The sequence below is a fragment of the Callorhinchus milii genome, unplaced genomic scaffold (genome assembly GCF_018977255.1).
Source record: "Callorhinchus milii isolate IMCB2004 unplaced genomic scaffold, IMCB_Cmil_1.0 Scaffold14, whole genome shotgun sequence".
Lineage (NCBI taxonomy): Eukaryota > Metazoa > Chordata > Chondrichthyes > Chimaeriformes > Callorhinchidae > Callorhinchus > Callorhinchus milii.
This window is the reverse complement of record NW_024704755.1, coordinates 6,572,129-6,594,805: the sequence shown is the minus strand read 5'-3', so window position 1 is coordinate 6,594,805 and position 22,677 is coordinate 6,572,129. Positions and strand designations below refer to the sequence as shown.

The window sequence follows — 22,677 nt, the reverse complement described above, 5'->3', positions numbered from 1 at the left end:
TAATTGATTATGAAAACAACCATAGCAGTGATGTTTTACTAATCTTCTAACCCTTTTGAAGGGAAATTAAATTGGTTTAAAAAATTTAATTCATTCAAGTTCAAAAGGTGTGTAAATTGGTGCAAGGTTTCAAGAGTTATGCATCAACAAAGCTTATGTTAAATATGACAAATGTTCCTATTTCTGAGCCCTTAAATCTACCCATTTAAATATATGGTCAATAATGTGCATGTTTTCACCCTAATTAATTTATTTTACAACATTTGAATTGTACTGCAGTAATTCTTTTACAGATGAATCCTGGATCATCCTGCGTGACTTCTCTGGTTGGTATTTTGGTTGTGTGAAGTTGATGTGAAATGTACATGTTGGAGATGGGATACTGCAGTGTGAAATCAGCACATCGAAGCTAAGTGGACCTCAGATACACAATTCTGTTTGTGTACAATACCCAGCTGGAGAAAACTCACCAACGTTCAGTCCAATGTACAGCTTCTGTTTGTTTAAAACTCTGCTGAACACTGCATGACACAGAGTTACCTGCAGTTGATAACATGCAAACTAAAACTTTGTTGAAATATACACTTTGCCTCAGACAGCACAAAAATGCCTATCATGATAGACAAATTGTTGCCTTTTGTGACTTATGAAGTACAGTTAAATGGTATGAATCTGTCAGTTTTTTCAACATAAAAACTTTTTTGCATGTAAGCAGACGTTTACTCTCTGGTAATGTGTGAAGATTTTATGCTTCAAAAAGGGAATGTTGACTTATAAATTATATTCTTTCTGATTTAATTTTAAAGAAATGCCTCTAAGTTACCTCAATTCTTTGTCTTTTTTTTCTCTTATTGATCTCTCAGTTACTCACTCCATCTATCGAAAATGCCCTGCTTCTTGAATATTCCACCCTTTTCAATCTTAGTGATGTGACGTTTAGTACAGAGTCATGTGTGTGCGAAATGTTGATTGATTTCCCTTGATCCCCAGTACACACATGTTATTTGCTATCATGTATCCTCCAGCCACGAGGACAGGCTAATCCACACTGCTGACTTTATCCACAGCTGCCCCAAGAATATCTGACAACAGAAAATATTCTGGACTATACATTACATTTTGTCAGCTCAGCGGACCCTTACCCCTCCTCCCAAAGTCATTGAAATGGGTGATAACTAAATAAACCCAGAGACAGTGAGTTCAACTGACTGGCAAAGATGGAAATAGGCATTGCTGTCTTAAATTTAGATGGGGATCCTTCAATTGTGCATATTTTCCCATACAGTACACCTGTCTGCAAGGCCACAATCTAATAGTTCAAGCTGCTGGCATGAATGCCGTTGATCTTCAATGCTCTCTTTTAACTCGTATGACTCATAAACCTGGGGATAAAAGGGCTTTGCTAGTTTTTGTGCTTCAGACTTCTACTTCTTGTTGTTTTTGGTTTCTCACCATTCACCCAGGAGAGTTCCGAGAGGCTTTAACCAATCCCGCTTTGTTTCAGCAAACAGGTGGGCTGTTTTGTCCATCACTGGACAGTAATCCTAAAATCTCTCTCACTCCCAAAATAGCGTTCTGTCAAAAAGGTTATGATGAAACTGAAACAGAAAGGTCATCGAAAATGCAGTGTCAAGATGGGTACTATGTGGATTTATGCCCACGTTTCTTTAAATGATAAGTTCCTAATCTCATTCTAAATGATAAATTCTTAATCTCATTGTTGACCTACATTGTTGCCCCATTCATTTTCCCCACAAGGAGGGAGGGAGCACGAGAGGGAGGGTAAAATTGGAGGATCCGCTATTCTTGTCCGTTTCTGCAAATCTCTCAGCAATCTCTGGCCGTTCATGTCCCCAGGAATAGCTCCTGACAATCCATTTAACAAAGAGTAAACACAACATAATAGTATAAAAATCCTTGCATTTGATATAGCGCTTTTCACGTCTTCTAGACGTGAAAGTGCTTCACAGAGTATACCTTAAATTGAATTGACTGTATATTTAAGCGAAACACGGCAGCCAATTGCGCACAGCAGTGTCTCACAAACAATCGTGGATTGAAGTGACCAATTTTATTATTGTTTTTTTTCCCCTCGAGGGATTATTATTAACATGGGGACAAAGGAGAACAAGAATATTCACCCCATTCTGCATCTAGCATCTCACTGTCTGCTGACAATCCCCAAAGTATTCCAATATCCAACTCATGTAAATTTATACTTGTAAAAGCATGTTCACTGTTGTTTACAATGGATCTGCCCTTTTTGTTCCTTCCCATTGCCCTGAACCTGACCTCCCATGGCACTTATTCAAGGCTTCCTGTGTTTCACCTTTGGCTCTGCTGTTCCTATAGTTCCAATTCTCTACCTGTAATCACTGTTTTATTACCTACCTCATCTCAAGAGACAATTCTGTTAATTAATGTGATACAATGAGACTGATCCTCCACTGTTTAATGAAGCACTTACATTTTGTTCTGAGGAAGAATTCCCAGCTGTTTAGGAAGCTGGACCTCTTGAAACAGCAGAGAGTACCAAAGCATTTAAAACAACTGGTGCTTCTGTATTGCGCATTTTCATCACAGCTAGGAGTGATTTTGAAACATTTCCCCATTTTACAAATAATCAAACATGCCTTGGTCAGTTAAAGCTGGGTCTAATACAACACAAATCTCACCTCTGCGATGATCCAATACTATCTCTACCAGTGGAGGTTTTTTTTTTGGTGATGCAACTTGCCTGAATGCAGCACATTTCAATGAATTTGGGGAGGACAAGTTTGCAGGGCTATTGGGAGAAAGCGGGGAATTGGGATCGATTTGGATAGCTCTTTTAAAAAAGCCGGCACAGACACAATGGGCCAAATGACCTCCTTCTGTGCGGAATAATTCTATGAATTTAGGAGTTCTGAGTTTCAGCTTCAGATAACTTCCCCACTTGGGTGGCTTAATTCCTGAATTATAGCTTCCGATTCTGGTTCTGTCACTAGGTACAGTCCAGAAACGAGGTCTGAAGCCTAATAACTAGGAGGAATGCAAAATCAGGAACGATTCCATTTTGTCACATTTCAGCACCACCAAAGAACAGGCTGAAAAACAGCCGTGAAGAGAGCTGTGGAGATGACCATCACTTTTCTACTTGTCCTTTCAGAGGCTGTCAAGGGAATAATATCAGACACTAAAAGACAAGCTGGAGGGGATGGACAAGAGTATCCATCACTGGAGTTTTGACATCTCATTTTGTTTCCTTTTAGTATTTTCGAGCAAGATTTCAGAAATAAAATAGAGATGAATTGTTGTAGTCTTCTGCCGTCTCATCCTTCCCCCTCCCCCCACACCACCGATGGATTTAAAATGTCCAATCATTTCACGCTATCAAACTACATCTTTTACACAATACAAATTTACACAAGCATCTTTCACGTGGAGGGGACGTCCCAAGTTGCTTAATAATGCTGCACCCTTGCTGGATGAATAAAGAATGAAAGTGATTTGTGGGTTAGATTTATAGCAATCACAAGTGGGAGTCATTTTTTTTTAAAAAAGGAAGTGTCCCCAGAAATAATGGTCAACAGAAAAAAGAAATTCGGAATAGTGAAAGAGCAGTAGTAGAGTTTCTTCGTAGACTGAAGTCAACTGGTGGTAAGAACAATAATTTATCGTTTCAAATCAGTTCAATGAACAGTCAATGAGTTTTTAGATGAGAAATAAGTCTGCCTACAGATTTTTGTTAGTAACATTTTAGGATAATGCAATGGAGTTTCTGATCATTTATCACATGAGGTTAGCAGATCGCAAAGTAGCAAATCAGAATGACAGTACAGATGAAAAACATATGCGGGTGTAAAGGTTAGATAGGAGAGATACCAGAAGATTAAACGGATTTTCTGATTACATTTTTCACCTAAACAATTTATGTGTATTGACTGGGATAAATTCTCACTTACATGAAGTCCAAGGTATTTAAATCAGACCTTTTTGAATGCTATGATTTGATTCTAGGTGATCAATAATTCTGCATCTTAGAGAAAATAAAATAGATTTGCTTTTGCAGAATATTGGTAGAGAGATCATCATTCACTGTCAGTTTTGACAGGAAATTAATACCTATTTGATGAAGGTTTTAGTCAGCAGATGACTAACTTTCTTTCTACCCTCAAACCACATGAGCCTGAGACTTATTTTGGAGGAGGGAAAAAAAACATTCTCTATGCTTAGCACACATATGGGAAACAAAATGCTTCCTAGGACGCTGAAAACATAACGGGAGAACATTTTCTGATGTTGAACATAATGGGCCATTAGAACCATGTTAAGACACTTTTGAAAGGACAGAAAGCTCAAGGAGCTACTTCAGTAGATCTTTGATAATGTAAAAAGCTGCAAAATACAAATCATTACTTTTTTGTTCTTAATTTAAATTGCCAGTTACAAGGTACAACAATGAGAAAATATGCAGATGCTTGTTGGGTGAAAGCCTAATTGGTATTTTGTAGAGAAAGTTAATTGACCAGAGTGGTTTGAAAAACTTTTGGAATATGCAATATTTAAAAGTTCTGCCTGGAACATGTGGTGATGACACGAGCTTGGATTTCACATCATTAACTTAGTTTGTGTAACAGTAATATGAATCATTTCCCAGTCAATTTTTTTTTTGCATTTTTTTTCCCTATAATACAGAAATTAGAGGTCGAGAACATTGAATCAGCCCTACCATTAATCACACCTCTGGAATACTGTCTGGCTCAACAGGAGACTGTGCGCGGCTTCACTAAAACGGCACAGGGTCCCTTGTGGGAGATAGTAATTATAATAATACAGGAATGAGAGAGTGATTTGCTTTTGGAAATGAGTGGAGTTATTTTCTTGCTACAGATGATGTAAAGCAGACAGAGTTCTTTCTTCAGAGCTGAAGGAGGTGTTTGCTCCCGTTGGTAATAATATTAGTGACTGGCATACTTTATCAGTATTTACAGGCAAACGATTAGAAACTGTAAAGTTTCGTGCACCCCATATAATGTTGTAAAATGTCTGAATTTGATATCCACCCCTCCACACAACTGCTGAGCAGGGAACTTGCAAAGGGTATGGTAGATGCTGGAATTGCCAGGAAGTTTAGATTGAGATGAGCTCATGAGAATATTGTCCCCATTAATCCAGGACAGGGTGAAGCAAGGAGAGACAATAAAAATATACGTAAACAAGAATCAAAGTGTGATTTACCAACAGCAATGAGCAGCAGTTTATTACCCTTTCCTTCACAAGGTGAATTGCTTCAGGAATCGACTACCCACTACCAAAGAAAGACGCATATTCTGTACAACTGGTACAAACATCAACCAAAACCACCAAGAAAGAAAAATTGTACCCTTTGGAACAATTGCAAAGTCGTCCCTCTGTATATTTCCCTTCTATGTGGAGAAGAAACCATGGCCTCCCTCCTCAAGCAATGAACCAGCCAGTCTGCAAAACCTTCTCCCCAAGTTACACAGCACAAATAGACTCCAGTTGAATCCATTACCCAAATTACAAATTAGTGATTAAGGAGTTTATTCTTTCCACCTGGAATTCATTTACTAGAACAAGCAAAAAGTAAAGTTACCCCTCTGGTACTCTTAAAATAAAATGATTAAATGTTTTGAGCTGATCAGATTTGCTATACACTTCCAATGTTTAAGGAAATTATGCTAAAGGAGGATATTTTACGAATTTTGATAACATGAGCAGAAATTCTGCAGAAAGATACAGAACTACAAGCTACATTATAATCACTCCAATGTGGATATTTATCCAGAATTGACTGAATGAAGTTACATACCCATAATTTTTCCTATTGTGGTTTTCAAACAATCAAAGATAGCAATCATAATCTGTGTGAATACTTTTTTTTATTACTTCTACGGAGGTATACAAAAGAAACTTTGCACATAGTCCCTTATCAAATTGTCATAGCATTTCAGAGGATTTACTGTAAATTAGTGACCATGAATTTTTAGACATAAGTGGAAACCAATTTGGACACAGGACTGTCCCACCAACAGTCATGAAGTGAATGGACAAATTTATCCAGGGGATTATTGGCAGGAACACCACCAGGAATGCAAAAGAAAAATAAATCTAAATTTGTGATAGTTAAATCAGAGGATTTTTTTTATTTTCCTTGATGTAAGAGTACTTTAAACAAAACAGGCACCATTTGGCTTCAGTTTCATCATTCAGAATTTGGACAGCAGGGAAACAAATTGAATGGAAAAGGCGTTAAGAACCTGTGGGCACACTGTCAAGAGAAGAAATGGATTGCTGGAAAACTAAAGCCAGCAACTCTGCTATAACTGGATTTGGAGAGAAATACGTCCTACTGCAAATGAAATTCAAAATCAATTCCCTAGTAATTTAAATATACCCCCTCATTTAAAAGAAGCAGAAATTGCTTTAAAGTTTACAAAATAAAAAAAAATGCAATTCATTGAATTAAATCTAATTGCCCAGGTTGAAGTTGAAACCACAAGCAATAGTTCCCATCCATAAATAAATGAGCAATGTTTCAAGTTTATCGTCCCTTTACTTCTGATTATCAAAAACGTCATCGTAAAAAGCTTTTGCCATGGCCTGCGCAACTTTTAAAATCTTTTTCTCTTTCACGTCCTGGCCCATATTGTCTCTGGCAAGTTTCACCCAGTAAGGTTCGGTCCTGGACAAGTATTCGGGGTAAGCTTCTGCTGCTTGGACTGGAGGGTGATCACTTTCTGTCAAGGCAAAAACAAGCGATTGTTAAAATGTTATATTATCAACAGCTGTACTGATATCAACATTTCCAGTTTCCACAGAATTATGAAATCTTATAGTTTGCACCTCTGTTATTGCATAAATATCTTACAGCACAGGAGGCCATTCGGCCCATCTTTGAAAGACTAGCCAAATAGTCCCACTGCCCTGCTCTTACCCCATAGCCCTGCAAATTCATCAACAGTATTCTGTGTTCTGTGGTTTGAAACATCCCACGTTCACCCTCCCCGAGAATGTTGTGCCCAAATACTTGAGTCTACCTTCTTCATTTTAGTGGGCCAACCTCTTCCTTGATGATGCTGGGGAACAATTTATACATGTGGATATTCCAATTTGAAGGATAGATCACTTCTCCAAGTGGTGATGAGATGGATTTTCGATTGAATTCCTCCCACAGCAAAATAGCACACGGGCTCAAAACACTTGGCAGCAGGTGGTGCTGGTCAGGGACTTGTAAAACTGAGGATGGGCTGCTCCTCTAACAGGATTGGAGAATTTACAAACCTTGCAACTTGACCTTTTAAAAGAATAAGTGGACGGATATGTTTTTTGGATCCGCAGAATAGTGTATATCATTACCTTCTTGTTCATGTTCACTGCTGTCCTCCTCCCCCTCCTCTTCGTCTCCTCCTCCTTCAGCTCCTTCACACTCCTCCTCTTCCTCCGACTCTTCTTCTTCTAGCCACTCCTGGGTCTCTGATGAAAGGCAAAAACAGGTGAAACTGCAAGCCTCTCCAAGAGCTGAGAGAAAGACTCAAAGAATCTCAATATGCTCTCTTGCTGAGAACCACTGTGCAAGATAAAAAGGCAACTTTCCACTGATGCTTTTGATCTCATCAAGTATATGATGTCAGTTTCAACTTCAAGTCCTTCGAGAGCGTTTTCAAAACATGAACTTGTTGAAGATTCAGTTCAAGAGGCAGATGGTGCAAGGACTTTAGAAACAGCTGCTGATTATAGTTGAAGTTCCTCAATGAAGGACTGGAATACAGATCAAGGCAACTTACACTGCTTGCTTGTGTAATAGGGCTACACTGAACCAACCAATGCATAAATCACTTCCTGACCTAAACTGGAAATTTCTCAAATTAAAAATTCAAATGAAAATGTGCCTTGCAACACTGATTTCTATAACAAAGGTTGACCATTCATTTGCACGTTTTATGTGAATCAATAAAGTTTCTTCTGAAATATTTAAATACTGTAAAAAATCACGAATATTTACTGATCATGAGCCTCTGATTTTGTACTCGGGTTTTAAAAGATCTACTTTCATAATCAAAAGAAAATAAAAATAGCCTGCATCTGCATTATCCTCGTGGTTCAGCATTTTAAAAATCTGGATCATATTCTTCTTTTCATCAATGGAAAAAAAATCTCCATCTTGATTAAACATTGGCGAGGCTAAAGATTTTGTAATGTAATGGGAGTTCAAAGCATTTCATAACTATATATTTCAGTATTCTGATAAAAAATATAAATATTCACTGTACCTAAATTAGCTGGTCCTTTGGACCAAATTTGTGGCAGTTTTTAAGTCAGTACTCGGCACATTTTCCAGATAGACAGCTTCCGTTATTATCTATGCATCTTGCTGCAGTATAATCACAGCTCCTCAGCTTGTTAAACCCAGTGGAATAAAACTCGTGACATGAATTGCCAGAAAACTCACAACAAACAGCTCCTCAGCTCAATCTACTTTTTCCAGTTTTTCCTCACACACTATTGGAGCATATTAAATTGATTGACTGTGGATCTCAACACGAAATGGAGATTAAATCAGGCCCAACAACAACAAAACACAGAATCAACCAAACAGTGCACATACTTACTTGGATCAATTTCCACCAGAACCTTCCATTCATCCATTTTGTGTAGATCGATGCTGTAGAGGTCGTTTAATGTAAACTGCCTGTCTCCCACCTCAAACATCCCACCATAGACATACAGTATCCCGTACTTAATAGCTGTCATGGCATTCGACCTGGGACATGGCTCTATCATGCTGGCAGTCTCAGCATCTTCCTCCTCCTCATCCTCCTCTTCAGAGTCTGGTTTGGCCTCAGAACTAGCTACTGCCTGCTTAACAATCATCACAGTACCATCTTCAGCAACAATTTCTTTTATGATTTCTTTTACTCCCTCGGGTTCTTCATTGATCACCTCTCCCGCCCCATCTCCCTCCTCTTTCTTTGCACGTCTCCGTTTTTTCCTTTCACCTTTGTGTCTCTTCAACTGCCCCGCAAACCAGCGATTCTTTACCATATCGTAGAAATAAATGTCATTGAAAAACTCCCCTTGGAGATCTTCTTCTTCCTCCTCATCATACACGCCACCAAAAAGCACAGTCCTATTATTAGGGCCGATAGTCAGAGAGAACCCTGATCGTGGGGTTGGCTTCACTCCTGAAGCGTTCATGCGAACCCAGGTCCATTTATCTGAGGAATAAAAGAAAATCCATTTGAGAATGAGCTCAACAAGGAAATTTCATATGAAATACTATGTATTATACAGGAAGCAGAGCGTCATTCTATTATTTTCTGACATACAGATGATAAGTTTTAGCTTTCTAAAACTGAATGGAATAATGGTTTTACTTTTTGAGTTGGTAATTTTTTGCTATTTTTCCATCTATTTCACCTCCTTTCCTGAAGATGGTGATTTGCATTGTGGTTCTATCGTCTGATGGCTCTTCACTTTCGTGCCTGGACAGGAATCAAACTAAGTACCCACTGGAAGCCGCAATAACCAAGGCAGACTCCCTTCTAGCCCAACATTGGCACATACTTACAGACTTACCCACAGAGATCATTGTACAACAATCAGACTGCAAAACTGATCCAAATTTTCTCCCACTAATCTAGTCTGAGGACACGAAAACAAATTGTAGTATTACTAATACTGCCCGAGCCAACATCAGCATGCTCAGCACAAACCAGGGATCAAACCCCAGACATTTCTGGTCAAGACGGCTCATTGCCATACCACATAGCGCATTTACTTAGTGATACTCAATGATGGGTAACATGTCCTTTTTATTCAAATCATCCCTATTAAGTGATGCCGAGGTCAGAGCAATTCTTCCACAAAAAAAACTATGTGCAGGGAAAAGAAGCAGAAAATATTTATTTGGGAATTTCTGTCAGTTAACTTGTAGCTTTTTGTGATTTCTGAACCTTAAAGTTAAATTGAAAGATTTGAAATTACTGTCCAGAGAAATGGAGCAAAACTGACTGAGGGCCTGTGCCTATAAACTTTTCTTTAAAAAAGGAAATTGTGCATTTATTGTCAGTATGAGGTCAGCTAATGAATTCCAAATATGAACACAGGAAGCAACTAATTATTTATACATAAATAGCAAATGACATGCTTGTCTGCTGAACCTTCTGGCTGTATTTTTTGTTTTCCCTTTTGCTCCATTGCCCTGAGTAATTGGCTGTACTGGTTAAGTAAGCAGGGTTTCCTTGGGTCTTAGATAACTCCACTATGTATCGTGTGTAGCAACAGAATGCCGGCATTAAGTCAACCCTCTGTGGCAATCTCGGTATTACATTACATTGAGTTGGTGATAATTAGGTTGTGTGCTTGTATCTACTCTTTGCACAATGAAGAGACAATAAATTTTTTCCCTCCCATTTTATCATCTTATCATTGATGGCGGGTGGGGGGGGGGGGTGGGGAGATCAACAAGACCCAAAAGCTTGGTAATGCGATTTCATTTCAGTTCAAGCAGGGCTCACCGCACATATGGCCTGTTCCATTTTTGCAGATTTTACATGCATATGTTACTTTGTGGAGCCACTGACCTGATTCAGGATGGTTTCCATACAGTGACTAATCTGGACTAATCTGCTTTTTATATATTTGTGTTTAAACGTGTTTATAAGGAGGCTAGAGTAGCAAAACTGCAATTCTATTTCTGAAGCTGGAACATTCAGTTCCTGGAGAATCATTTCTACTTGTACATACATGTATATAAAAACATACCTTGTCCTTCCTTCCCCTCATTTTTCAGTAGAAACATGTCAGTGTGAACGGTGCCTTTTTCCACATCTTTCTTCACTCTCTGCACGATGAACAAGGCAAAATATTCTGTACATTTCATTTTCAAATTAACTGCGAAACTAGCAATACTGTGTTCCATTTAATGTAAGTACACACACACACACTTCTAGTTAGATTTTCACAGGCAATGCTTCTAAGCATCTTTTCAGATGCAACATATATTCACAAACAGAACTATGGACATACAACAAGATAAGGAACTTTAAACTTTGCACATTCTGTAAAATCAAATCTTTTTTATTTTGTAGATCAGTTGTTCAAGCTCAACTCTAAAGAAGATTATAAGTTTACGTTTGAGATTTTGCTGCAATTTATATGTCATTGCATTATAGGTGCATTTTTCAGGAATGTTATATTGTCAATGAAGATTAAAAAAAACTGTTTTAAAGCACCTGTAATGTCATTAATACGGGTTAGAAACTGCAAATTGACCTCATTACACAAAAAGTGATCCTATCATTGTACTGTACATTACTAACTTTGCTCACAAATATGCATCAAGTAATTCAAAAACAGACATTAGGACTGAAGAACCTTTTTACCAAGCTAAAAAGGCTAATGAGGAAATATTTGAGACAATTGGAAATAGCAGGAGCCTCTGCAAATATATCATCATTAGGATGTACAATAAATAACACCTGCTGTTACCTTCTGTCAGCTGTGTCACATGTGCTGTTTATGAATGTGGATGGTGTTTCACCTCAGTGATTTCTATTCTCTTATGCATGCAGCCCTGGCCTACACAAAGGGACTATCAGTGTGAAGATCTGCACAAACTAATATGACCTCCTCTTAGAATTACTGAGAATTCAGTTAACACTTTCCTGTCATGGATTCATCCAAGTACAAAGCTAAAGTCTTTAGACATTGGCCATTTGTATAGAGGTACAATTCAAAGCTGAAGTAACAAGATTAATGTAAGACTGCAAATAAGATCACTAATGCTGGTTCTTATTTCCTTATGATTTCACCAATCTACTTTTATTCTCATATTCTAACCCGAGACAATAAACTAGCCCCAAGTTTAAATCAGATTATTCTGAGGAAATATCCAATATTATACAATACTATCCTGTAGCAAAATTAAAAAATCTTGTATAGAAAACAGTATATCAAATGTATTTTATATAGTTCAAAACCTAATCTCCTTAAAAACATGTTAAATCAATTCTTACGCAAAATGAGTCTTAACATTTTATGATAAATAAGATAACAAACAATAAGATAATAAATAAATCTGAATTTGCAGTGTTTGTTTTGGACTTCGGCACATTCTGGAACACAGTGAAGCCAAAAGTGGTCAGACAAATAGCTGACTCACTGCTGCTGCTAAATGATAAGTTTCATTATACTTGGAATTTTGCTGACTTGGGACATTGAGAATAAGCTGTAAACTTCATTTAATGCTGCTTTAGAGATGTCAATTAGAACTTCTTAAATATTGTCACAGAGCTCCCTCTAGGCTTCAACAATTTTATATAGTGAGTAACTGAGCCATGAGGACCAGAAAGGTTCCATTTGACAGTTTGGGCTAAATTCAGTGGTCCCAGACAGGCAACAGTAGGGGCACGGAAAGGGGATAGAGAGAGGAAATCAACCAGCGTTGCTGCTCCTGATTGCTATTTAGTAGTCTTTGCTGGAAGGTACATTTATTTGGAAGTCCAGCTAGGACAAAAATCAGGGTTAGCTGTAATATCCTTTTTGTTGGGGAGATTGCTGACAATCACTGTTGAGGCTGCTACATGAACAAATACCACTTGGGAAGATGTGTTAGATCTGTCCCAGGAATGAGAAAACGGAATGGAAACACCTTTAAGAGAGGGGGTGGAAGGAAGAGAATTGGTCTGTGAAGGAAAATATGAACACTTTCAAGCCAAAAAGTACATGGAATTAATTGCATTTGCACATTCCCACATATAATATAACCAAGAAATCTAGATAACTATAGGTGAATCATGTTCACCTAATTTTTTAAAAAACAAAGCAATATTTTAATGTGACTTTAATATTTAATGACTTTAATGTAGTTTTTATTGGTACAACATCTTTTTGCTGTGCTACATGTTATATAATGCTAAACTAAACAAGTGGGAGTAAAAGAGTCTAGATGTGAATGACTCACCTGTTTAGAGTAACCTCCATATATTACTATATTGCCATCTGGAGTCACTGCCATCTGACACCCAGAGCGAGCGCTGGGCCCCATCCCACTGGCAGCCAACTTTGACCACGTCAACAAATCCAAATTAAACGAGTAAACATCATTGTAATAAACAAAATCCCTAACAGAAAAAGAAATGAAATGTTTTTAATCTCAAAAGTGATCTGCTAACTCTTGACGTGTTGCATCAAATTTGTATTTTCAACCCCATTTAACACAGAGTGAAATTCCCCTCCTCAAAAAATGTGAATTAACACGTTTTTTGTTCTCTCAAAACGACATAGTTCAGATTTTGAGAAATTAACACACACCAAAAAGCTCCACCAACAAAAAATACACTATTTGTTGCATGATGATCATTGAGAATCAATTTTTTGGATGTGTGGACATTGAAACAAATACGAGGGTAGCCGGTTACAGCACTCCATTTCATGCAGTGCGCCCTCATTTCTACTATGGATTCATGCTAACTGGCTCCCACGCAAATAAACAGCCAATTTTTCCAGGTAATCAGGTGGCCACTACGTTATGTTCTGCATGCATATGCGCTATTGCACAGGAACCTCCGCTGACTTCACTTGCATTAGTGCCGGTGACACCATTTCACATTTCACAAAGGAACTGACGTCAGCGACACTTCCTGTACACATATGCATGAAATGGCATTGGCATCAACCTAACTTCCTGGTAATCAATCTCTTTTATGCCTTTCTTATATGACATTGTTGCTGAGACTTTGAACCAACCCAACTGACCATTGTTTCCCATTAAGAGGTTTCCCTTTGGGCAATATTAATCAAATATTTCACTTCTAAACTCCTCATGTTCAAAAAGCAACTTACTTTGCACTCTCATGAAATCCACCAAACACTAAGATTTCTCTTTTGCGAGAAACCATCCGATGTCCACTTCTAGCTGATGGTCCTCCTGTTACTCTATTGACAGAAATAACAAAATCATGGTCAACACAATGTAGAAAATAAATATCTAACATTCTCTACTCTACAGTGCCCTTTTCCTTCCCCTTCAAAGACCAATTACTTATGGACTATGCTTTTCCAAACAGACAAATTTGGAATGGGCACGAAGGGCTGAATGACCTACTTCTGTGCTGTCAGTTCTACGATTCTGTAAGTTCTTATTGTAAGATTACGATTGCTGTTTTGAGATACAGGTGGAACTGCCTAAAGAAAGACTAGAATTGCTCGTCTTCCAGCATGATGGGGAACAATCAGCAGAACAATAGACTGATGACAGACCATCTCTTGCGGATTTATATTAAAGTTAAAATAAAAATTAGCTAACAATCAAAGTCATTCTAGGACATCTGTTCATTGAACAATTTAAGCCCCATTACCAGAAACATCATTCCAGCTATAACTTACTGGAACTGCTGCAATATATCATTTGTCAAAGCCTATGACCACCCTCTTGGCAGTCATTAACAGAGATGCAGTAAATGACAAAATATCAGTAGGAACTCCTTGCCACCCCAGTTGCTCTGCAGCATTTGGGGACGTTTACAAGAATCAGCGTCACTGAAACAAGAATACTAGTTTCTAATATTTTCCCAAACCCCAAATGACAGAGTTGCAATTTAAAAGCATGGTGAATATAATATTAATAATCCTTGCATTTGATATAGAGCATTTTACATCAGAAGGATGCCGCAAAGCGCTTTCCAGGATGTACTGTAAAATGCAGTGACTCTGTAGGCAATTGCCTATACGACCTATTCAACAGCAAACATTCTCAAACATTAAGTATTCTCTATTTAACAGAAAACTCGTGAAGAATAAATTATTCAATATATAACTTTCCACTTGAAATGCAGACCACGCTTTCCAAATTGGAAAATGTTGCATCCACGTTACACAGAACTCACCCCCACTTGTGAATTATTGTTCTTTGTTTATGGATTCAAATTTTTTGCCGACTGCTGCAGTAATTCTGATTTTTCTAATGTTTATTTTTCCACGCTGGTGACACAGTAGCGCATATTCAGCAGCTCCTATTCCTTATGAACAATGCAATTAGTTCAGCATTGTCAAGCAGCTGATGGCAATGTATGTAATCTTCAACGGCCAAAGAGAACGGGGTTCTGAATCATAGGAAATTGCAGGCTATTTTTGTGTTATTTTATTTCCAACCAAACCAAGTCTTCAGGGCTGTTGACCACCCACACACCTCCTGTAGACCTGAACCTCTCTCAACAAGAGGCAGCTCACAGCAGGTTCTTAAATGATTGACAAAGAATTCGAGTTCAAATACTTAAAAAATGCGTGCCAGAGAATTGTCCCTCTCCTCAGGGCATCAGAAGCTTATTTTAATTTATAGATTGATTCTGCAATTAATTTCATAATTATAAAGTCTTTGTATAAATTTACTAACGTAACATAAACAGTAATAAGCTACGCAGTTATTAATATCAGAGCAGCAATTTGGGCAACATTCCAATTTTAGACGTCAGGGCCACCCTAAAGTAGCAACAATATTATTCAAACATAAATATAGAAACTCCTCTGGAAGAGAAATAAAATAGAAAATCAGGATTTTTAAAAATGTTGTGTGCAGTCAGTTGTTTTGTTGGAAGAAGTACAGAATGTGTAATCCATGAAAATATTATGCTACTAGTTTTGTTTAGATTTATGGAGGGAAAAAGCATCCAGGCATAGTTTTTGATATCCAGTTCATGATCTCATCTTAACATGCTGGAATTATCTACCTCAGAAGGCTGTGGATGCTCAGTCCTTGCACATATTCAAGACTGAGGTTGATAGATTTCTAAAGGATAGAGAGATTAAGGTATATGGGGATAGGGCAGGTAAATAGAATTCAGTTAGAAAATCAGCTATGATCTTATTAAATGGCGGGGCAGGCTCGAGGGGCCAAATGGCCTACTCCTGCTCCTACGTCTTATGGTCCTGCTAATCCCCACTTTTCTAGTGGAAGGACTAACTATTTGGGGTCCAAGGAGGCTGTTCACAGATAGCAGCGGTATGCTTGTGCAGCCACCATCGATTGGAGATCCCACTGGGTGATTCCGATACCACATCCTGTAATTAGTAGAAATGTCTGCTTCAAACTATCCTGCCTCAAAGCCTTCGAATTTTTCAGTTTTTTTCCCGCAGGTTCTTTTTATTCCATCCCACTCCGTTTTTCCTTTCTTTCCCCCCCCTACCATCATCTCCCATATTCACAAATTAAAATAATTTCTCACGCACACAAAACCTGCTCACAGGGAAGATAAACAAAGGAAAGGGACATTGCCTCCTCTTAAACAGTTTACTGGTAAAAATGACATCTTACAACACCTAAATAACAATGAGCACGTAAGAGGTGGTTTAAATTTGAAATGAATTCATTTTCAATTCAGTGACCCTTGAGCTAGATACAGTGCTGTCATTACTAATAATCCTTGCATTTGATACAGCGCCTTATCACGTCTTCGAGACGTCTCAGTGTTTCGCAGAATATACTATAAAATGAGTTGACTGTATATTTTGAGAGGAGAAACACGGCAGCGAATTGCGCACAGCTGTCTCTCACAATCAGTCGTGGATTGAGTGACCAAATTATTATTTTTTCTTTAAAAAGAGATTATTACCCCTGGAAAAACCATCCGCCAATCGACTAACAACCGGGTTCCTACTAACTGTTAGGTGAACAGAGGCGTGTAGAGTAAGGAAACTTGTCCAACGTTTCGCCCTGTCGGGAATCGAACCTGGGTACTCCTGGTTGCGAGGCAAGTGCTACAACCACTAAGCGACAGGACTTTCATTATTGAAGAACAAAATCTGTTTATCCTCAAACTGCTGATCTTATCTAATGAATCTTTCATTTAAAGGATGCAACCAGCTTTATTCATCATAATAAAACGATTTAAATGAAAAATTGATTTTTTTAAAAAAAACACTAGGCAAACCCACAGCCGAGGACTAAGCAGCTCTGTTACCATTAGCAACAGAGCATCATTCAGTACTGTTCTGCTGCTGAGTCCAAGCATGCTGCGGATGGAGCTATCATAGAACCTTTGATTTACCTGGTAAATTACCTGGAATCACCAAGATCATAAGACCACTCTGCGGCCAAACCTCTATTCAACCATAATAATCCTTGCATTTGATATAGCACCTTATCACGCCTTTGAGATGTCTCAAAGCGCTTCACAGAATATACTGTAAAGTGAATTGACTGTATATTTTGTGTGTAAAATTCAACCCTCTAACCCAATTTAACACTTCTCTGAGGAACGGACATGCAAAAGATCAAAGCGACCGCTTTAATTATCGCTCACAAAAAGGCTGAACTCTGTTATCATCACTTCTCTTTGGAATAGCCCAAACATAATTTAACTCGTACACGTTTCAAACGAACTGAGTCTTCCTGATCGACTGTCAGCCCCAGCTTCAAACAGCCCTTAATCAACGAAAAGTTGAAAGTTGAAGATTAATCTGGTCACATCACAGACTCACACAGCAGATGTGCAACGTACATATGAACTGGAAGACAGATTAAAGGACACAACATCAATTACACTTTTGGAGGGTTTGATTATTAAATGCAGACTTGTTATTCTTTACCTAGTGCAGACATTTCTCTACACTGTGAGTGAGTTTTGACTTTAGGACTTCAGCAGCATTTTGCACCAAACTAACTGGTCACAATTGGGTAACGTGCAAAAGAGAAAATATTCTACAATAAGGTGTTAATTCTTACTTTATGTGCTCCCACTTCTTGCTGACCAGATGCAATACCCATAGATCCTTGTAATGGTAAAATTGTTCACCATCTGGGGATGCAAATTCTCCTCCAAACACCCAGAGCTGCCCACCAGCTTGAGGGACCATCACAGCCTTTGAAAATAACAGAATACATGCAGAATTACTTGTGTAAGAATACGTCACATCACATAAACTATAATAAATTGGTCATTTTCAATCCACGGCTGTTTGTGGGACACTGCTGAGCACAATTGGCTGCCGCGTTTCACCCACAAATATACAGTCAATTCACTTTACAGCATATTCTGTGAAGCGCTTTGAGACGTCTAGAAGACATGAAATGCTCTATATCAAATAATCAGTATTATTATTATTATAAATGTGCATTATCGGGGAGAAAGAAAGCACGGCAATGCAACACATTAGATCACCATTGGGAGCAATTTCTTTTTATTTGTGCACGCGCAGATTCCCAGCCATTTGATTTCTCCATTTGTGTATCAGTCAAGACAGTTGTGGCCATGGACCCTCAGACCACATTTAACCATCCTCAATGCTGCAGAAGAATGTGAGGCAAACAAACCATGGCATGGGGCTCGGGGTAACATAAGATAGAAGGTAAAGAAAAACTGGAAAATTGTTGTATATAGCTGATCCACAAAAAGAACATGCAAGAAGTTTTTCCCAACATTGTTGTGACATCCTTACCTTAATATTACTATTATTAAGTCAAAATTGGGTACTGCCAAATCCATTACAAATGTTTATGTTCAAAGACCACAAAACGTTACATTATTGAACACGGTTTTAAAAATCTGATCCAAGTCCTCTGAATATGTTGATTTCAAATTTCACGTGAAAAATTGATAGGTTTTGGGGATGTGGCACAGGAAATACAAGAATTAGCAACTTACTTACACCCCATCATATCAGTTGGAAGGTGCCAAAAATTACATACTCAATCCCCAATGGATGTTACAGTTTTGTTATTCACATTTACCTGATGGGCACAACGAGGGGGAGGTGCATTTGGGCTTTCCAACTTTGTCCACGAGTTCTTCTTGATGTTGTACAAGTATAACTCATTGTAAAGAAATGTCTGCACCAGGTAAAGAATAGCAAGCCTGCAGTTAATAATCAAATCCTCCAAAAGTCTTAAAATGTTGCGAGCAAAATCTTTTCTTTATACAAATACCTTCAATTCTCTTTCCCGAAGTATGCAGTACTTTTGTTTACAAAGTTAACAGTATTCTGTGGATTATCTGCCTTGCTTATTATGTCCAGTAATCAAGATTTAACTGAATATAGACAGTGAATAAATATATAGTTCAGTAACGAAAAACGGAGCTTTGTCAGCCACTAGGCGTAAAAGTTCTGAAAGATGAGCAACACCATTCCTTATTCACATGTAGGCTGTTTGAATGTTTACTCAATTGCAGCCCTGTCATGGCTGCTTGTGCTGAATATAGATTTTAGTTGCACATTACATCCACAATCCTCTTTCAAGGTCAACATTTTAATGGTAACTGTACAACCTGAAAGGGTGGCGGAAGCCGATTCAATAACAAATTTTAAGAGAGAAGTAGATAATTATTTGGGGAGGACAAGTTTGCAGGGCTATGGGGAGAGCGGCTAAGTAGGATTGATTTGGATAGCTTTTCAAAGAGCCCAGACACGATGGGCTGAATGGGCTCCTTCTGTGCTGTATAATTCTATGATTCTATGGAACCTCTTTTTCTAAAGACAAACTTTTGTAAGATTGAATGCATTCTTTGTAATATAGGAATGATTAGAATTTGCTATTTCAATAGTATAATAATATCATCAGGGAATGGAAAAAACGAAAGCCCACAGTATTGGCAAGTGTTTTGATTTGATTTTTTAGTGTCCTCTTCAGCCTATACCAGGCTGCCATGAAAATGATTGCGCTGACACCCATCCTCTAAATAGTTAAACACTTGTACTCAATACAGTTAAGTACTTCTAAATACAATTATCATCATTCTTCCACGTTTTAGTTGTTGGTCAGTGCACTGTAGAAAAAATAATGGGCGTAACAGGACTTTATAAACACCCTGTAGTTTTCACATTTAACCAACCGTGTAAATGAATACATTATCACTATAAATCCTTGCCCATATTAATCCTCCACCACAAACACTAATATACAGATTAAGGCCATAACTATACGAAGGTCATGAAACTGTAAAATACTTCACTTTTTGGCCATTGAAGTATTCGCCCCCAAAGAGGATCAGTTCATCTTTCTCAGGACAAGGAGACAGTGAAGCATGTAACCTTTGAAGAACACATAAAAAGGATTTAATACGTTAATACTACAACAATAAGATCTCATTATATTAAAAGACTGCAATACTGCTGAACTTCAGTACTGAACTTAGGCCAGTAGTACCCATGACTCAGTACGCCAACACTTGCATAACAAGCCGCAATTCATAGAAATGTTTAAACATTTTCCAAAAGTTCATCCTTCAAACTTTGTGACTAGCAGATATTTGTGATCCGCTGTTATTAACTAATGTGATTGTGTTAAATTATGATATTTCCACCAAGATAAGTATGTTCTGATATTATGTAGCTTGGCACAATGCTTTGTAAAACTATCACTGAATTAATAAAAACATGGCTCTTTGCATTACTCACCGGGGCGATGGAGGAGAACACGCCACCTCTGTCACTTGCGTCTTTTTCGCATCCAATTGTCTGAATTCATTTATTAGACTTTCTAGATCTTCCTAAGTTTAAAAAAAGTCTATCAATTCCTCATGAGGATCTCAATTGTAACTACAATAGTATTACATCTGGGATCAAACATTAGCAACGTCAACACCATTCCCACAGATTACGGAACCCTAGAGGGACAAATACTGTACTGCTCAATTTTACCAGAGCTCTGTGGCTTTAGGTCTTCACTGAAATACAATAGAGCTGCTTTTTGGCGCTAGATGTATGTGGAGGTCATATGCATTAACTCAGCGTTAAGGTCATTTGTTGTCTGGTATACTTTGGATCTTTCTGTTTTTTCCCCAAAATCTTATCATATTTATTCCGAAGGTGGTTAATATAGTTTAACATAGTGTGGAATATCATCAAAAAAATCTTATCCGTAGTCTTTTGGTACTCTGCTCGTTGCTAATGGTATCCCAGTACTTGTGTTTTCTTTTTTCATTTAAAGGAACTTCTTGAAATACTTCACAAATTGAGATCAGTTTGAAAGCAAATATTGCTAGAGAGACAATCAACTAACCTGGTTGGACATTACACTAATATAAACATCAACGTTGGCTTCAGAGTTTAAAACTTCCTCCCGTTGGTTGTTAGAATGATTCACTTTGTGAAACCTGGAACCATTTTTTTGGGGTGGGGGGGGGGGGGGGGGGTCAGCCGGGTGTCTGACACATGCGGAAACCCGTCGACGTGCTAAGGAGTATCCAAACCAAGCAGAGATTTTCATGCATCCCACTTACGCGTGGAAATCCCAGAGATAGACTGTGGGAGTGGAACGTGCACTCTCTCTCTCTCTCTCTCTCTCCCTGGAGGGACGCATCTTGCTTATCTAATTCCAGAAAGTATTAGGCGCAGGTTGGCAAGAGCCAAGGCTTGGGGGGGGGGGGGGGAGCCCAGAGTGCGCAGTGGAGTCTCACCGGCTGGAACAGCATAGTTTGCCATTGGTATTGCTGCCTGGTCAGCTTTCCCACTGCTTGTCCAGCTCGGACCACCCGACAACAGAAGGGTTAACGGGAGCTGAATGGGAGGGTTCCCTGTCCCCAGTGACTGGACCGTGTGATGGAGAAGATGAAGGGACATCTCCCCGACACAGAGAGGAGATCAGACTTACCTCCTCCCCCCGAGACCCTCTCTCTCTCTCTCTCCCCCCTTCCTCTCCCAGACCCTCACCTCCTCTGCCACCCCCCCACTCCCTCTCAGACCCGCCACCCCTCCCCCTTCAGACCCTCCCCCCCCCCTCTCAGACCCTCCCCCCTTCAGACCCTCCCTCCCTCCCCCCTCAGATCCTCCCCCCTCAGACCCCCTCCCAGACCCTCCTCCCCTCAGACTCTCCCCCCCTCAGTCCCCCTCCCAGACCCTCACCCCCTTCCCCCCCTCCAGACCCTCACCCCCTTCCCCCCTCCCAGACCCTCACCCCCCAGACCCTCCCCCCTCTCAGACCCCCCCTCCCAGACCCTCACCCCCTCAGACCCCCTCCCAGACTCTCACCCCCTCCCCCCTCAGACCCCCCCTCACCCTCCCAGACCCTCCCCCCTCACCCCCTCCCCCCCTCAGACCCCCCCCCCTCCCCCTCACTCACTCACCTCTTCTCTCTTGAACCTCTTCGAGACCTTTTTCTCCATTTTAGCCGCTGTCTTCTCCGCGCCTTTCGGCTTCTCTTTCTTATTCTTTTTGCCCATTCTCTCTCTCCCTCTCTCTCTCCCTCTCTCCCTCGGCCGCTCTGGCTGCCGCCCAACCCTCCCGGGCCTGTCTGACTGCGGCCCCGGGCGCCCGCCTCTAACCCAAGCCGCCAACAGTGCTCCCTCCGCCGGGTCACGTTAGCGTCAAGAGTCGGGGCCGCAGCGGCAGGTCAAGCGTTGCAACCGTGACTCCGCGCACAGCGCCACCCGGTGGTCACTGCCGCTCACTGCGCCCTCTGGCAGCCGGCGTGTGTCCCCTTCAGACTGCGCCCCCCCCCTAGTGGCCAGTGCGCACCTCTGCATACCATCCCCTGCTGTCAAGTCAGTCGTTTTATTATCACCTGTGTTTGCACTGTGTAACATGTTCCATGTTTATTCACTGGTCACAGATCTTACAAAGCAAGGACCACTTTCTATTCACAGCAGCATGAGAATTTGCTGGACAAAAGAAGACCAACGATCATTCAGGATTCACCATAATAATAATAATAATAATCATAATCATAATAATCATAAT

At 39.5% G+C, this 22,677-nt stretch overlaps 1 protein-coding gene across 1 annotated transcript; it reads right to left on the bottom strand.

Moving 5' to 3' along the window:
* Positions 1–5,204: 5,204 nt before the first annotated feature.
* On the bottom strand, positions 5,205–22,323 carry klhdc4 (kelch domain containing 4). Its single transcript, XM_007889360.2, has 11 exons — positions 22,065–22,323; positions 20,398–20,489; positions 19,953–20,031; positions 18,734–18,832; positions 17,729–17,865; positions 13,852–13,944; positions 12,971–13,130; positions 10,771–10,849; positions 8,616–9,221; positions 7,363–7,479; positions 5,205–6,743 (listed from the first exon to the last, which is right to left on the bottom strand). Exons 1-11 carry the CDS (start codon positions 22,158–22,160, stop codon positions 6,559–6,561), a joined length of 1,743 nt encoding a protein of 580 aa, XP_007887551.2. The 5' UTR covers positions 22,161–22,323; the 3' UTR covers positions 5,205–6,558.
* Between the last annotated feature and the right edge of the window lie 354 nt (positions 22,324–22,677).

Bases quoted from the DNA above. Each gene is read 5' to 3' on its own strand.
- klhdc4 (XM_007889360.2), bottom strand. From the start codon at position 22,160: ATGGGCAAAAAGAATAAGAAAGAGAAGCCGAAAGGCGCGGAGAAGACA. The intron at 17,866-18,733 runs GTAAATGTGAAT...TTATTTTCAAAG, and splicing joins CCCCTCGTTGTGCCCATCAG to GCTGTGATGGTCCCTCAAGC. The intron at 7,480-8,615 runs GTAAGTATGTGC...GCCTTTCATCAG, and splicing joins TCTGGTGGAAATTGATCCAA to AGACCCAGGAGTGGCTAGAA.